The 17318-nt window shown below is 53.9% G+C and overlaps 5 protein-coding genes across 5 annotated transcripts; 3 read left to right on the top strand and 2 right to left on the bottom strand.

The window, feature by feature from the left end:
* Window positions 1–1195: 1195 nt before the first annotated feature.
* On the top strand, window positions 1196–2850 carry AYL99_02429 (protein disulfide-isomerase domain; the record flags this gene model as incomplete). Its single annotated transcript, XM_018833945.1, has 2 exons — window positions 1196–1342; window positions 1411–2850. 2 exons carry the CDS (start codon window positions 1196–1198, stop codon window positions 2848–2850), a joined length of 1587 nt encoding a protein of 528 aa, XP_018696569.1.
* A 414-nt stretch (window positions 2851–3264) lies between these two features.
* AYL99_02428 (hypothetical protein) lies at window positions 3265–6081 on the top strand (the record flags this gene model as incomplete). The annotated part of the gene is made up of 1 exon (XM_018833944.1): window positions 3265–6081. One exon carries the CDS (start codon window positions 3265–3267, stop codon window positions 6079–6081), a length of 2817 nt encoding a protein of 938 aa, XP_018696568.1.
* Window positions 6082–7478: 1397 nt separating this feature from the next.
* AYL99_02427 (hypothetical protein) lies at window positions 7479–11008 on the bottom strand (the record flags this gene model as incomplete). Its single annotated transcript, XM_018833943.1, has 2 exons — window positions 7479–7797; window positions 7971–11008. 2 exons carry the CDS (start codon window positions 11006–11008, stop codon window positions 7479–7481), a joined length of 3357 nt encoding a protein of 1118 aa, XP_018696567.1.
* Window positions 11009–11490: 482 nt separating this feature from the next.
* AYL99_02426 (hypothetical protein) lies at window positions 11491–14577 on the top strand (the record flags this gene model as incomplete). Its single annotated transcript, XM_018833942.1, has 3 exons — window positions 11491–11522; window positions 11575–12514; window positions 12565–14577. 3 exons carry the CDS (start codon window positions 11491–11493, stop codon window positions 14575–14577), a joined length of 2985 nt encoding a protein of 994 aa, XP_018696566.1.
* Window positions 14578–14665: 88 nt separating this feature from the next.
* On the bottom strand, window positions 14666–16282 carry AYL99_02425 (hypothetical protein; the record flags this gene model as incomplete). The annotated part of the gene is made up of 1 exon (XM_018833941.1): window positions 14666–16282. The coding sequence occupies one exon, from the start codon at window positions 16280–16282 to the stop codon at window positions 14666–14668; it is 1617 nt and encodes a 538-aa protein (XP_018696565.1).
* Window positions 16283–17318: the final 1036 nt, after the last annotated feature.

Here is a 17318-nt window from a genome sequence, read left to right as displayed (position 1 = left end):
TATGCATCTACTTCCCCTTCTTCTGTTTCCCAACCATGGCCCATCCACTGGGCTGAAAATGGAGGCCGTGGCTAGGGGTGTGAGAAGTGCTCACCAAGTTGATTGACTTCAAGATCATGAATCAATGCAAACCTCCGTACAGGTCGATAAGGTAGCATTGCAAAAGCCAAAACAATAATCCCAGGTACGGCGCCACCAGGCGCCAGGCTCTAACGTGACGGGGACTCCCGGAAGGACGCAGTAACAGAGAGAGAGTAACAGAGAGAGAGGCTGAGGCGTGGGAGGCTGCAGGGGGGGGGAGGACGCACCGGTGGAGGTTTTAGGTCTAGAATTATTACATATTCATGCCTACACAGGCATGGCCCGCTCAGACTCTAGGGCTCCCCAGGGCTGTTCGGGCTAGCCCCCGGGGGGCCCTTTTTGAACTCACTTACTACGCAGTAGACGTACTCGGTACTGGGTAATAATACTGATGATGATGTCTGTTCTTCGTGGCCCGTCATGGATGCCAGCCAGGTGCCAGCCACCCACAGCCGTCTCTCTAGATACTTGGCGTCATTGAGGCTGTGCTTTCTTGATCTCTCCGAATTCCGAAGTCCATTCTCTCCGCCCTATCTATGGATGTACGACGAGGCACGGGGGTCTGGGTGGGATATCGACAATGCGGTTCGCCGCGGATATCGGGCAACTCGTAGGAGGAGGACCGTTATCTCGGAGGCAAGGGCATTCGGGGGCGCACGAGCTTTGGTCCCTGGTGGCTTGCTAGAATGGAGAAGGGAGAGGTGATCAAGACCACAGTGCCGAGGATGAAGGACACATAGTGATTAGGACTAACAAATTCGACCTTTCTCCCAAAGCGTCTGAGAATCCTGATGATGATCTCCGTTCCGTAACCAAACATACGGAGGAGGTGTGGTGAGTCCCAAGCTCATTTCACCCCGGATCCTGGTTCTGGTGAGGCGGAGGCGAGGTGAGGTGAGGTGAGGTGACGGGAGGGGAAAAGCTGCCATCACCGTTTACTGTACTCGTGCTGCTGCTTTTCCACTTCATGCCAGCGTGTTCGCAACAACATTTCACTCACCCAACCCAACAATCACCTCAATGTCCTCGTCCATGGGACCCGGATTCTTGCACCACCACCTTGTTCCGTGACGTCCGCTGGCTCACTCTTGTTCGTCTTTCAACAACTCGCAAAATGCCCTCATCAATGCTGCTCACGTCGCTGGTCCTCGCATTGACCTGCCTGATCAATGTACAGGCTCTCTACAGCAAATCATCTCCAGTGCTTCAAGTTACGGCAAAGACGTATGACTCTCTGATTGCACGGTCCAACCATACCTCTGTACGAACTCCCCGCTTTTGCCTCCCAATCTGCTTGCGGAAGCCCTAGTGACTGACTCTCATCGTCAGATTGTCGAGTTCTACGCCCCGTGGTGTGGACATTGCCAAAACCTCAAACCTGCATACGAAAAGGCGGCAAAGAATCTAGCTGGCCTAGCCAAGGTCGCGGCTATCGACTGTGATGACGAGTCCAACAAACCTTTCTGTGGTCAGATGGGTGTCCAAGGCTTTCCGACTCTAAAGATCGTGAGACCAGGTTCCAAACCAGGCCGCCCTGTTGTCGAGGATTACGCGGGCCCCAGGTCGACCAAAGGCATTGTGGATGCGGTCAAGGACAAAATTCCAAATCATGTTAAGAGATTATCGGGTGATGCCTTGGACAAGTGGTTGGACGCCGAAGATGCTGTGGCAAAAGCTATTATATTCACGGATAAAGGTACAACCAACCCGCTAGTCAAGAGTATAGCCGTCGACTTCCTCGGCAGCATCGCTTTCGCCCAGGTCCGAGACAAGACTGCCGCTGAGAAGTATGGGGTCTTCGATTTCCCAGCGATACTGCTGATCCCCTCTCATGGGGCTACGCCCGTTCCATACGATGGCGAGATCAATCGAGAATCCCTGGTGAGCTTCTTCAGCCAGATTGCTCCGCCAAATCCAGATCCAGCACCGAAGAACGCAAAGCCAGCCAAGTCGTCAAGCAAAAAATCCAAGTCGAAGCCGTCATCATCGGCTTCAGCTGCTTTCTCGAGAGCGTCAGCGGCCCATAAATCCTCCGACTTTGATGAGCATCTCGCAGGTTCTGGCACGATCATTCTTGACGACGACAGTCCTACCGAATCTCCTCTGCCAATTGTCGAGGTTGATGAAAAGCCGATGGTTATCCCAGAAGCCATTGCTCCGATCCCTACACTGTCTACTTCTGCAGAAGTAGAGGCTGCTTGTATGATGCCAAGAAGTGGTAATTGCATCCTGGTGCTGCTAGCCACGTCGCAAGAAACGCCATCTGAACCGGCCACATCAGCGCTGGCAGGCTTTGCCGAAATCGCCCACAAGTACAACAAGCGCAAGGCCAGTATGATACCTACTTTCGCTGTCCCTGCTGACAACCAAGCTGCCACCCGGGTCAGGAATGACCTGGGTCTTGGACAAGAGGAGCAGATGGAAATCATCGCAACCAATATGAAGAGGGGCTGGTGGAGACGATACTCGAGTAATTCTTACGATGTTCTTGACTTGGAGAATTTCATCGACGCTATCAAGCTCGGAGAAGGTTCCAAGTCAGCATTTCCCGCTGGCTTTGGAGTAGTGACAGAGAAAACCTCGGATCCTGATTCCACAGTGACGCTCGATGTCACTGACCCTGTCGAGACTACCGAAGAAAGTGATAATCTTGCCAGCCCAGAGCCGGAACAGAGTCCAGCGGCTGAGGATACCGATACCGTTATCAGTGGTACGGAAACAGAACCAGAACCTGAAGCGAGTCCGAGTGCTGAGCATGATGAGCTCTGATCGTGGAAGTAAAAGTCCTTCAATTCACTGGCCATGATGAGCTCAACTGCGTTCAAGCAACGTCTCATGGATTCATTACTTCGCCATTCGCAGGCTCTAGCGGATCTTGTTGAACTGCTCAATCACGATGTTGTTCTTAGCGTTCCTCCTCGCTATTCTCTCACTTTAGTCTCTTCTCAAGTGACTTTCTCTCTCATCTTCCCTTATCTTAATCCGAGCATTCAAACTCCTTTGGGTGGGTTTGATCGACTTTCATCCTTCCCTTTGACTTCAAACGTCCCAAAAGCGCTCTGACATGGTCATCTGTTCTGTACTTGCGTCCTGTCGCTCCTCTCATCTTCACTTCACTGCTGTTATCGCCGGTCTCGAAGACTGGCTTTGAATTATGGGTTCTGGTCATCTCTCGCCCTCGAGATGCAGAATAATTCGTATCTAGGCCCACTATCAAAAGCCGACCCTCTGATCGATCTATCCAAGCAGATGGAAACCAGCTCGCAGCCTGCAAATGAATCTCCGCAACTACTACAACAGCCTCTACAAGACGTCAGCTCAAATGTTAGTGCAGACAAGCATCTCCAGCAAGGCGGAGCTGTCCTAGACGAAACCCTGCAAGAGGTGGCCTGTCAACCCAAAGACGTCGCCCATCCTAGCGACAAATCGTCAGGCTCAGTGAGAGACGATCCAGCAGTTCCCGACTGTGTCTCCAGATCCATCGATCAATTTCAAGTCACTGATTCCGAGGCCGGGGTCATGACAATGACTGACGACAACGTCCGTGCTGCCATCAGAAAGGATCTTCAGTCTGGTCGTTTCGAGATCCCGCCATTCACACGCGCTGATAATATTGATGCCCCCATTGAGAACCTTGCGAGACGTCCATTCCCTCCAGCTTTGATGGCAACCAGTTCCCACTCACGCCACCGACAGCGATTTGATCGGTCGGCACTCCTCCCTGATAGCAACCTCCCATTCTGTGCTCAGATCATGGAACATGTGAAAGATTGGGCGGAATGGGGAACAAGAATTGCAGACGAGCAGAGACGAAAGGAAGTCCTTGACCATGTTTTTGAAGTTTTATCAAAGGCTTGGTTCGAGGCGTTGCGTTTGGGCTACAATCCTGGTACACCCGACACAAAAAGCACGGCGCCTCAAGTGTCGACCAAGCGCTCTGCACAGCGTCAAGATGACGTTCCTGTTGGTTTGCCGCGTGGAAAGCCTCGTTTGAGAAGAGAGACGAGCCCATCCAAAATGCCCTTTTTGGTTGCGAATCACAAAGACGGTCCATCCTGGGCTATCACGGCAGGTGAACTGGAAGAAGCTGGTGTCTCTGAGAGTCGAGTACGAAGTCGAACCGCTGCAGCGAACACCCCAGAACTTGGTGAGGAACTTTTGAATAAAGTCCTCAACGATTTGGGGGGAAGAATTCTTCCAAGCGATTGGCACAGGATCATGGATGTCACACGACTGAACCCCATGGGACGAGATCTCATGGTCTACTGCCTGTACGAGGCCCTGAAGTTACGGAAAAGTCTGGCGAACCTATGGGAATTATACAACCACTTCCCCACTGCTAGGCAGAAGGAAAACACCAAAAGACGTATCGACGCCGAGCAGGAGCTTCACGATCTGTTCATGGCTTTAGCGTTAGAGCTCAACGAGGAAAACCCTTCTCCCGAAGAGTCAACAACTGCCACTCCTCTTACCAGTCCTGAAGGATCGGTGGGCGTTCAGCCAGCGACAGTTGAACCTGGAACAGACTCGTTGAATCAGCCCGACGTCCTCATGCAACTGACCGAGACGATTCTTCGTGCGCCTGATGTTGCTTCCATTCTCTCCGGTTTTGGACTCTTTCATATTACTGAAGACGACCTGGTTACTGCCGTCTCCACCGGGGCCTCCTCAAGTAGTCTCGACCGGTGCAAGCAGATTTTGAAGGACCTGCTGTTCGAAGCACGAGAATACCTCATCTTATCCGAGAACGCAGAGCTGAATACTGGACGGGAAAACATAGATTTGGGTGCACAGATTCAGACTTTGGAGCGGGAGATCCGCCTAAGAAAGGAGGCTCTGAAAGACCTCCTCTCTTCTCTGGTGGTTGAGCGAAATGATATCTCAGATAGCGTCGACAGGAGCACTGCACCCGGAGAGGATCGTTCAGCAGTCACGAGCACTGCTACCGACCCAACAGACGATGTTCTGACAGAGACCATGAGTCGAAAATCATCCGAGAATACCGCCAAGCACCATCTCGACGCCTCCGACGGGGAGAATCCATTGCCACCGACGAAGAGGCCAAAAGCCGATCATGGAGCAGAAGGCCTTGACCACTCGATCCTCATGCCCGATGACGGGCTAACCAGCGACAACATCCACGAGGCCAGCATCCACGAGGCTAATATCCATGAGACTGCCGCGCGGAACAGCAAAGAAGGTTTGGATGCTAACTCGGGCTGCCACGCTGATACGGCACTCAAAGAAACACCTAACGACGGTCGAGTCACGCTTCGCATCTCGCCTCATTTCAACCCAGCCGATTTTACAGTCAACAGAGTCTTCTGCCATCCGACAGGTTTCAGGTATCGATATACTAACGAATCGACCTTAGCTCAGCGGAGATCCATGGCGGATATTCTGGAAAATCACATAAGATATGTGATGCAGGAGCATGAATACGTTGGATTCAACTCCAAGTATGACCCCGGCTGGCGGTTCGGCAGGTATCAGATTCTTGCCCATCCGGATGATCCCGAGAGGACGAGCATCATCCATGGTATTTGGGACTTGGAGAATGGAGACCAGCCAGAAGGATTTGAATGGTTCTACAGAGGCGGTGACATGCGGCCGTCTGAGCACAAAGAGGGGGTGACGAACCAAGATGAAGAAGCCGAAAGAGGTCCAGCAGTTGCGCCGCCACCGAAGAGGAAGACCCATGTGCTAAAGCGGAAGAATGCACTTGACCCGGGACAAGAGGCCTCTCGTTCAGCGACCGGTGATGCCAATGACACGCCCATGAGTTCCCACAGCAAGGAGCCAAGCATCAGAGTCCTGGGGGGTAAGAACAAGAAACGGAGCAAAGGCAAGCACAGACATGTTCATTTCAGTGCGGAAGAACCAGCGGTTGCTCGCCCAGACTGGAAGAATCCTGTCTCACTCAGTCGACCGAAACGAAAAACTGGCGTGATAAAGCCGGCTAAAGAGGAGTCTGACGAGGATTACTGCCCTTCGGAGTAACAATGGCTGCTTGTTCTCGATGCTCAGCCAGCGCTGGAGTGAGTTCAACAACTCCGAAGCGGAGGTTGGTAGTGGTCGTGGCGACAACAAAAACAACGGCAGGACTCTGACTGACTGACTGACTGACCCACATCGTCACCGCGATCGGACGGGCTGTCATGTCAGCGACAGCACTCTGACGGCCATCGATACAAGTATCCATCAGTTGCGGGTCTTTTGCCCGTCGGCATCGTTACATTACGTTACACATTGAGGTTGCAAAGCAAGCACAAGCGGCCCGTCTTCATCACAGTCCCCTCTTTCTCTGCTCCTGTCTCCCTTTCTTCCCCAGACATCAACTGGAGGCCTCGAAGAAACCAAGGGAGGCGTGTATAGATCACTTCCTACGACCTGGGAAGTATGATGGACATTATGATGCTCATATTTGTGGTCGAACGAGCTGGGGAGGGAGGCAGGGGTGTTCTTCTTCTTCTTCTTCTTTGCATGCTGCAATCACAGAAGGGAGAGAAGGGAGGGCACAACGACCTGGGATGGAATTTCCACTGACTCTCTCCCTCACCTTGGTCGTCCTCCTCCTCTCTTGATCTCCCTTTTTTTCTATTCCCCACTTTTGTTGTTACTTTGATCTCAGATCATCAACTACTCAAACACCCAACTGGAGCGGATTTTTTGCTGGAAAATGGAATCTCTGAACCCATGTGGAGAGGGAGAGGGAGCGAGCAAAAGGGGATGGATGTATGTACACAGTAGCAACGTGAGCGAGAGCTTAGCTAGCACACCACTTACTCCTTTTCAATTCTCATCCATCCTTTCATCCATGCAGCCATCCGTCCCGTCCCGTCCCTGACTGCGCTGTGTTGCCGTTGGGGGGGAAGAGGTACAGTAGATAGCTAGCTAGCTGGTTCTGTGCTGGTGTTGGTGGTAGAAAGACATACATACTCTCTACCTATATAGATAACAGGCCAGGCAGACGATCGAGACACAGTAGATACATACAGTAAGTCGGTGGATAGATAGATAGATACACACACAAGCCCGAGGACGCGATTCCGACCCCAAGGCCAGTCGGAAAGAGACAAACGTGAAAACAAGACTCTTTCTTTTTGACCCTTGGTTGGTTTCCATGAGGCGAGCATTTATTGAAACGCTTAAGAATGCGAAGTGGTGTTTGCGCGGTTCTCCTGGTTGGTGGTCGTCGACTAGCTCGACCTACACAATGTATGTACCGTACAGGGCATCACGAAAAGAGGGGCGAAGGGTGATATTCAACAGCATTTGCATTTGCATTTCCATTTCTGCCCTGCTCTAAAGCAACGAGGGGGATATACAGTACAACTCTCGTCACACTCCTTCTCCTCCCCTTCCTAACGCCCTTCTGTTCTGTTCCCTCCTCTCCCTCATCTTCTCTTTTCTTTGTTACTCTTGGATTTCTGCTTCTTCCCCCCCTCTATCCTCCCTTTCTTGTCTTTCCTTCGTCCGTCCCTGTCGTGATTGTCGCCCTTTCTCGATCGATCTCGATAATCTCCACCACGGGCGCCATCTGCTTCTGCATCTTCAGCCTCGGCTGCTTCGTCGCCGTCGTCTTCGATTTTCCGCTTCTTCGCCTTCGCGGCACCTTTCACGCTCACGATGGTGCTGTTTCCCCCCTCGCGGACCTGTCGCTCGGCTTGCTCCCAGGCCCGGTCGTCTGCGGCGCTGGTGGCGGCGATTTCGTATCTACACCCAGCGAAAGTCTTGATTAGTTCAGAGGATATCTCCATCCCTATGCGGGGGTTTGATTGTGCTTGAAAGGGAAAAGGGGGAAGGGGAGAAAAAACAAAGACTTCTAATGAGATTGGTGGACAGGAGGAGACAAAGGTGCAGTGTTGTGGGAGATCAGTGAGACTCACTTGTCAAGAGGCAACGCATCGACCATGGCCCTTTGTTTCTCTTTCATCTCGGGATCAACTTCTGGTCCAGATTCTTCCTCATCGTCCGCACCATTCACTGGACCCGACGGGGCAATGTGGACTCTGCCACCACTGGGTATTGATTGCACTGCCCCTTCACCATTGATTTCGACTTCCTTCTTCTCGCCCAAACTCGCGTCCACCTCGCCACTCACAACCGCCCTCAACGCGGTACTGATCTTCCTCACTACCTTCACAAACATCGCCAACAGCTGGTTGCTGGGCAGGTTCAGCTCCTTTTCCACCTCGCTGAGATCCTTCCTTTGCAAGCCGATGGCCAGCAGTATGCTCTGCTGGACACCTGAGAGACTGACGTTGCAGGGCGGCAGCTTCAGGCGGCCGGTGAAATACAGGTACGCGAGGGCAGGGAGGAGGTCGAGAATGACGTGGTAATCGAGCAGGTTGTTGGCGTATGACTCTAGGCGGGCGAGATCAAAGGGCGAGAAGAGGGCGTCAAGATCGGCCTTGGAGAGGGGTTTAACCGTCAACGACGAGTCGTCGGCAGCAGATTTTGTGGCTCGGGAGGCGGATTCCGAAATAGACAGTCCCTGGATGGAGGGAAATGTGCGGAACTGAAATGACAGCAGAGTAAGGAACCGCTTGTGGAAATCTTGCGCATAGGCCGCAAGCCATGAGTTATCTGTTGTGGTGCTTGTCGACAGCGGCCGGAGCATGACGCAGGAATGTTCGCCCGTCAGGTCGTTGGGTGTTTGCCGCAAGTAGACGGGGGCAAAGGCATGTCTCTTCCAGAATTTATGGAGTGGCTGGGTCAAGCCGAACGAGACACCGAGGTAGTCCAAGTGGTCGGGTCGTCGTTCAGAGAGTTTGCTGAAAAGGGGCGGCATTTGATGGATATCGCGCACTTTGATGTTGTCGTCTAGCAGGTTCGCTTCTTCGAGCTCGGCGTCCGTGACACGGGGCATGTGTTCTGCATCCTCAATGGTCGCTTCATCCGTCTCGGACAAGGAGGTGAACTTGCCTTCGTAGAAGTCCTTCAGCAGCTCCAGCGCCCGCGACCCGTAGCCCATGTTCAGATACTCCGGATTGGTCGCAATGCGGACGATGCGACTGCCTGACAAGCCGGCAAATTCAGAATCCTGGAATTGCTGACTGACCAGCCAGGGAATCAAGTCCCCGCCGGCCCTCTGACCACGGGATAAGCTGCTCAGCACGGACTTTTTGCTAATCCGACCCTCGAGAGCGACTTGAATGACACACAGAGGCTCTGGTAGTTTGTTGGCGTCCTCGGGGATCGGCGGGATCAGGACAAAGAGCTGGTGTGCGGGGGCGTCGGACATGAGTTGAAGGTCGTTGGGGGAATTTTTGTAATGAGAAGCAACGTACAGCGCCATCATCTGCTGTAGAAACTTCTCGGAGACGGGGTGAAAGGAGAAAAGGGTATCGCGGTTGACATGGACCAGTTCGCAGGTGGATGGATGGGGCGTCCCCTGAGTATTTATCTTCGACTTGGGCAAGGTGGCGTCGAGACATAACAGTCGATTCAGCCATTTCTCGACACCGTCTCCAGGTGCGTATCGGATGGGTTCTGACAGGGTAATCTCTCTCAAACTCCTTCCGCCGGTGTAGACCTTGGCACCGTCCTTCGATGCCTTGCCTGTCACCTTATCTGCCACCTCGACGTCGTCTCCATCAGTACTCATTCCACCTCTAGATTGTTCTCGTAGTTGTTGAATGAGTTTCAACGAGAGTGAACGGCCAGTGCCCTCGTATCCATTGATAGTCGAGGCCATGAAGACTAGGTACGGGCCCATCAATTTCCGGACTAACGGCAAAGGGATCGCCGCTGCTTCGTCAATAACAACCAATTCTGCTTGACCGAGAACGTGGGCGTCTTGAGGCTGAATGTACTGGATGGTTTGCCGATGTTGCCGGTGCACGTTGATGCGGACAATAGCTTTGTTGTAATCTGGATTCGTGGATTGCAGAATCGTATAGTCGACGTGGTCCATATATTCTAGCGCGTCGAAGCCTTTGATGACGAATTCGAATAAAGTCTTCAGATTTTCAGGACTCGGGGAGGTGATGAAGATGTTGCTGTAGCCATGAGCTATTGCAGCAGCAACGGCCACTCCCAGAGCAGCGGATTTCCCTCGTCCTCGAGCCGCGGTCAGTGTGACAGTACTCCGCAGGGTTTTCTCCGATATCGCGTCGACAAAGGTGAGAAGAGCCTTCGCCTGGTCGACAGTTTTAGCCAAACTGATCAGAGGGCCCACGGGTCTGCTCTCGGCCAGGCTGTCTTTGATTTCCTTCAGCTCCTTCTGAGTCGGCAGGACACGTTCAGACTCGCTCGTCGGTGGTGGCAAAGGTTGCACATTCTTTCCTCCAGATATGGGTAAGACGTTGAGCTCGTCATCCACCACTAAGCAAGACTCGCAATTCCCCAGTGACAGTATAAACCTCTCATTGAACCGGGCCACCACATCATCGTGGGCTTCGGTGCGGTATCTGGAATGGACATCCATTGACATTGTGTAGAGCTGCTTCAGACTCTTCATGCCTTTCAGCAGGAGGAGAACCAGCCCACCGCCTTCTACCGTTTCCACGGTTCGGGCAAGAAGATTCGGCGTGATGGCCTCAAAGTCTTGGAGAATGCACATGCCATAGGTGTTTCCCAGAATCTTGTCCGTCTCTTTGTAGTAAACATATCGGATATTGTGCAGAGTGACGAAGAGTTCAAAGGGATCTTCGGTATCCGCATCTCGAATGCCTCGCTTGATTTCTTTCCTGATCTTTGCTTCACGCTTTTTGCGGTGGGAAGTGAACCCTAGCAGGTCTTTCTTGTAGGCCCATAGGACAGATCTGTTTTGCTTGATGTCGACCGAGGACATGATATAGTGTAGGTGGACAATGACATCTTTGGCTCGGTCGCCCACCACGACGATGAAACTGCGCTTCTTTTCCTGAATGCCATTGCGAATTAACGCAGGGATGCGCGAGTCAATGGCTTTTCGAGGCATAGTGGAACACTCCCGGCCCCCCTCCGCTTAGAGCTTTGACGAGTGAGAGGTGGAATTTCTCTCAGAGACAGCGTCGTTGCTCGAGCAGTCACTGGCAGTGTAGGCAAGAAAAAGTTCTGAGCATCTCCAAAAATTTCGCCGCAGTTTCCTGATGGAGAAAACTGTGGGGTGAGCAGCGGCATCGATAAGCTTAACTATGGCTTAACTATTTTCCGGCCCCCCACGTGCCCCCACAGCATCGATCAAGCCTTGCGCCTTGCACTGCCCAGCCTTGTCTTGGTCTCTCATAGCTCAGAGCACAAGATCTGGCTATTTTCGCACCCAAGTTCATGATTCTCATCCACCAGAGTGCGCCGTGTCCGTGATGTCGCTCGATAGAAGGAAACTGCCCATGCGATCTGCTCTCTCAACCCACAGCTGCTCGGATCTCTTCTCTCTCTGACATTTCACTCAGGCGCAGGGGGACGCGGGAGGACGACACCATGGCGCCGAAACTCGACATTCTGTGCTTCTCGTAAGTGTTGGGCAGACTTTTCGCATTGTCCCCGAGGTACTGACCGTGCTAGTTTGTCACTGCTGTCGGCAGCATGTCTCGCACACCTTGTCCCTGTTTCGACTGCCTTCGACCGGCCCGTCCACACCGTGATCCTTGCGCTCACGGCTTGTGCCTTCGTTTTACCGAGCGCCAACCGGGCAATATCCCCACTATTTCCTCCCTCAGACGCAAAACAAAGTCGAGGCCAGTATACGGCCCTACCTCTGGAAGAACTCGGTGAGGAGGCCAATGGAAGACTGGAACACCCAGATCCAACTCCAGCGCAACACAGACACACTGCCAAAGTTCGCGTATCGGTGCTGGCCCTGGCAGTTTCCACCTTGTCTTTGCGCATCGAATTGTTCCGGCGCATTTCTCTGGCGACAGAATGTACTATCGCCAGCGTCGAAATGTTTCTACCGTTCTTGTTGGCCATCTATGATTCCTTCAGGTTTCAGCGCTCGGTCGACTTGGAGGAGGAGGAAAAGCCCGACGTGTCTGTGTACGAGTCATTACGCGCCACTGTCAGGACCTACATGTTGAGACCACGGACGCGGTATCTCCTGTCAATGTTCATGGTGTCCTACGGCTGCTACCTCACCCAAGGTCTATGGACCTCAACAAACTCGACCTACATCTGCTCACTAGCCCTCGGCGAAGCCAAGGCAATTCCGATGATGCAAGTCTGCGCCCTTGTGTTGGATTTTTGTCTCGCCGTCATTGCCTGTGAGACTCTCCCAAAGTCTGACGGCAGCGGACTGTCAGGACGACGATGTGTCGTCCTCTGGAGCTCGACCATGATTGCCACGTCGGTCATTTGGTCGATTGCGGCTATATTTGTCTACATTTTCAAGCCAGAATACCGGCTCTGGCTTCTGTTTCTTTCTCCGCCACTGGATTTGGGCACAATCTTTGCCATCGGATGTCACGTTTTTCTTTTCTGCGTTTTGTGTATAACGCTTCTGCATAGTGTGAGTTGAGGCCGACACTTTCGCCGCCGCCGCCCTGCTGACATGCGCAGATCATGACTTATGGCGCCTTGGAAATGACGACGTACCTTACCGCTCTCATTACTATGATACCCGCCCTCGAGTTTATTTGGTCACACAGGAATCCTTTCCCTCAAACGCCTTTCTCCGCAACAACATTGTCCTTCCTCCTGATCTTTTTTGGGCAGTGGGCGTATCGTTGGATACAACAGGAGCTGGGTGACAAAGACCCAATGCGACCGTCGCGTCAATTCCTCCTCTTTGTTGTCCTCTGCGTTGCTATCTTTCCCAGTTGGCTCAAGCAAGACTACGTCCATTTTCATCCGATTGACATGCTCATGTATGACGCCACGCTCCATCATAATAAGTATCTCGAGACATTGGGCAGCAATTCGTCCCTCGCGGAGGCTGTCACTGCGTACACGCAGAGATACCACCGGAATCCCCCTCCTGGGTTCGACGTCTGGTTTGAGTACGCAAAGAACAGATCTGTTTTGATCATAGACGAATATGACCAGATCTACCACGATTTGCTGCCTTTTCGCGCGCTCCCCCCGTCTGAGCTGAGAAGCCAGACTTGGAAAATGGTATCTAACCCCTGGAATGAGATTTCGGGGATTACCATCCGTGACGGAGAAGCCAAGGTGCAAGAGAACGTGCTCCCAACGCATCGATGGATGCTCGAGGGTGTCGCCGTTCTCATCAACAGTTTTGCACGGTACCTGCCTGATATGGATTTGGCTTTCAACCTGAACGACGAATCGAGGGTCGCTGTGCCGTATGACTGGATGGAGTATCTCGAAGCCAAAGGTCGAGCACATGACAAGAGCGGGAGCTCGAGTTGGTCCCCCGATCGTGCAGCAGGCTGGCTGCCGATTCCCGAAAACGAATATACGGAGACGGTGTTTCGCGACAACTCCTGGCGCAACAGTTTCCGCACCTTTGGCTCAGTGAGCTGTCCTCCTTCCTCCCTCGCACGAGCTTCTCCACACATTTCATCCCAATCGCACATCTGCGGTAGCTGCGTGGCACCTCACTCTCTGGGCCAATTCGTGGGCAACTGGTCTGATGCCGCAGACATATGCCACCAGCCAGATCTCGCCCGACTCCACGGCTTTTACCTCTCCCCGGCGGCGTTCAAGACTAGCTACCAGCTCATGCCCGTCTTCTCTCAGTCGAAGCCGCACGGCTACAGCGACATCCTGTACCCGTCCGCCTGGAATTATATGGACAAAGCCATCTACGCGCCTAGCGATCCCAGGGGCACACCCGGAGAAGAAGACTATCACCCCGGGTTTCCCGATCCTCCATTCGAGGAGAAGGAAAACGCCCTCTTCTGGCGCGGTGCTACCTCCGAGGGCGTCTCTTCAGAGAGCGGCGCCTGGCGCGGCATGACCCGCCAACGCCTGGTGCACATGGCCAACAATCTCACGCACCATCCACACGATGCCGTGAGCATCCTCCTCCCCAGCCCGGCGGACCACTCCAAATATCAATACCAAACGATCTCGGGGGCCGACGTCAAGAAGCTCGGCCTCCAGACCGATATCGCGATTGTGGATTTCATCGCCCGGTGCGGCGGCAAAGACTGCACCCACCAGGAGCACGAATTCAACCTGGTCGGACCGACGGATTTCCAGGCGCACTGGCGGTACCGGTTCCTGTTCGACCTGGACGGCGCCGGGTTCAGCGGCCGGTTCCTGCCGTTCCTCCACTCGCGCTCCCTGCCCTTCAAGACGGCGCTGTTTCGCGAGTGGTACGACTCGCGGCTGACGGCGTGGCTGCACTTCGTGCCCCAGGACCTGCGCCTGCACGGCGTGTGGAGCAGCCTGGCGTACTTTGCGGGCGTCAACGGGACCATGTTCGGCCGCCGCATCTGGTGGAAGCCGCACGTCCAGGAGGCCGCGATGATCGCCGAGGCCGGCCGCGCGTGGGCGGGTCAGGTGCTGCGCAAGGAGGACATGGAGTGCTATTTTTTCCGCCTGTTGCTGGAGTGGGCGCGCCTGACGGACGACAATCGGGATGAATTGGGCTTTGTGCTTTGATTTTTCTTTTGACTGTACATAATTATAATTATTCAGTCCATACATCAGTCCATACATCATTTCTTCCTTCCTTCCTTCCTTCCATCGATCAATAAACGAGGATATCCGGGAACAGGTCGCGCAGCAGACCTTGCACTTCGGCGGCGGCGTGGATGTCGTCCATGTCCACCATGTCCATATCGATGTTCATATCCATATCCACACCCATACCCACACCCGTGTGTAGAGGCATTGTGCTCAGACTCGGACCAGCATCGTCGGCAATGTACTGATAGTCCGAGGGTAGCCGGACACTACTGCTGTTGACGGTGTTGTCCTCGTGGTGGAACCAGTCCACACCGGTATTTTGCAGCAGGGGCAGCATGGCCGATTGTGGCGGCGGCTGGAGAAATGATATCATGTCATCTGCCACGCTCGGGTTCGCAGGAGGAGGGTGAGATGCGGGAAATGCACGGGCATATGCGTCGGACGACTCCCACTCCTCCTTCTCCTCCTCCTCGTCGGCGGCGGAGACAGCAGTGTCGGTCAGCAAAGACGATCTCCATCTCGATGACGGCGTGTTCGTGCTCGTCGGCTCGCCGCTGGAAACCACCCGCAGCCCCCCCGCCGTTGGGGCCGCCTGCTTGTTGGCCTGGATGATCTCCTCGGCCATCTCGCGCGGCGACACACCCCGGAGGGCCTTGAACACGCGCTGCAGGTGCCACTTGCTCAGCCCGACCTGCGCGGCCAGCTGGGCGAGGCTCAGGACCTGGGCCTTGTCCGACGACGCCGCTTGCCGGACGAGGAGGGCGGCGCGGTGGATCTTGGCGTGGATGTCTTCCTCTTCTTCTTCTTCCACGTCCTCTGCGTCCTCTGCGGCCGCCGCATCTACATTGCCATTGCCATTGCGGTCGTTCTTTCTCCTGCCATCTGTCCCGAGACTGGTCTGGGCTGATGCACACCCAGGCAAGATTCTCCGACATGACACGGATTCCGCCCCCGACGTTGGAGTGGGATGTCCCTCTGGCCGATGGGATGGCGACGACGAAATCGACGAAGACGATGAAGACGAAGATGACGCCGAGACACCCCCGGGTACACCCCCGAACGCCGCCCTCGCGCGATTTGGTTTGCAGCGCTTGCACGCCCGGAACCCCCCACGTTCGGCGTGGGCGGCGAGGTCGTAGAACCGAACGTTCGCGCGCCGGGCCAGCCGCGCGCGGCAGTCCGGGCGGCAGTAGATCTTGGTGGTGACGACGGCGTAGACGAAGGCGTCGGTGGCGCGGGGGTCGCGGCCGACCAGGGCGCGCCAGCGCGAGGTCTCGCTTCGGTATGTCGTCGTTGTGTTTGAGCCTGGAGGAGAGGTGGATTGTGAAGAGGGGGTGTTTGTGTTTGTGTTTGTGTTTGTGTTTGTGGTTGTGTCTGGAGATTGCGAAGGCACATCGCTGGTGGCGGGGATCTGTGGGTCTGCGTGTCTCTGGTGATATTGTTCTTGTTCCTGTTCATGCTGTCGTTGTTGTTGGGATTGTTGCCGGAAGGGAAAAACCGTGGAAGCAGCAGCTGGCCATGGTGGTGAGAGCAGTAGTAGTAGTCGATCTTCCTCATTCATTGTCATCATAAACGAGGGATCAAGAATGGACTGAGCACCCAGGTCGCCACCGTCGTCGTCGTCGTACGGGAATGAGAATGGGAAGTTCATCGTGACGGGACCGATGGCGGCGAGCATTGCTGCTGGGAGAAGGCGACGGATGTCTCTGTTTCTGTATCTTCGCAAGTCACCACCGAGTCAAAGGGGATCGATGTGAAAAAGAAAACCAAGCAAGAGTCAGGACGGGCTGGTCGATGGTAGATAGATGTATGTACATATCTTGAGATACAAAGCACTACATAGAGCAGTTGAACTCCTCGGATGGACGTGGATGGCGACTCTCTGATTGGCCACTTCGACCGCAATGGGGGGGATGTTTGACTCACGCCGTAATAATAATAATTAATATTAATGAGCCTCCGCGGAGAGACAGAGAGAGAGAACTCATCGGTGCCTGACACCACGTGATACGAACACCAGACTAGGCGACTTAGGCGTAGCGAGAGGAGACTAAACCCGTCTCGGAAAGGAAGAGCACCGCACAAATCTAATCTACCTTAATAAGCACGAAGAGCCAGAACTGGCCGATGTTGTGGTCACGTTGGGACTCAAACTTCCCGCCGCTTTACTCAGACATTGATATTAATCCATGACTTCGGATCACCCTCTCGCTCCCGCACTCAATGCGTGCGGCTCTCTACCTATGTACTACTACTGAGTACTCACCCTCCTTATCCTTTTTTCCATCAGCCCGTACCAGTTCCCCCGTTTCTGGCCTCTCCCACGGCTATCATTAGATGCTCACGATACATTGTATTATGTGGTCGGTGTCCCTCTGTGAGGATATGGAAAGAAAGCCAACACACGACCGGTCCAAGTTGGGGGAACCGGGATCCCCCAGCCTCGAAACCGTGGCTCCCTCCAAAGACGGCGAGGTGAACACAATCTCTCGTGTTGAATACACCCACGCCCTCTATGCAAAGATGGAGTGCGTCTCCCATGGTGTGTGTGTGTATTCACTCGTATGACACTTTCCCCCCGAGAACGAACGACTCGCACGCTGTACGTGTCGTGTCTTTCCCCCGAGTCCGTCTGTTCCTTCTCTTCATCCACCTGTGTATATGTGTGTATATTACCGTGACCGGGATGCGACGTTGCTGCACTAAACTCCCCT

The sequence above is a fragment of the Fonsecaea erecta genome (genome assembly GCF_001651985.1).
Source record: "Fonsecaea erecta strain CBS 125763 chromosome Unknown Scaff2, whole genome shotgun sequence".
Taxonomy (NCBI): domain Eukaryota; kingdom Fungi; phylum Ascomycota; class Eurotiomycetes; order Chaetothyriales; family Herpotrichiellaceae; genus Fonsecaea; species Fonsecaea erecta.
The sequence above is the reverse complement of the archived record's forward strand: the minus strand, read 5'-3'. Positions and strand labels throughout refer to the sequence as shown.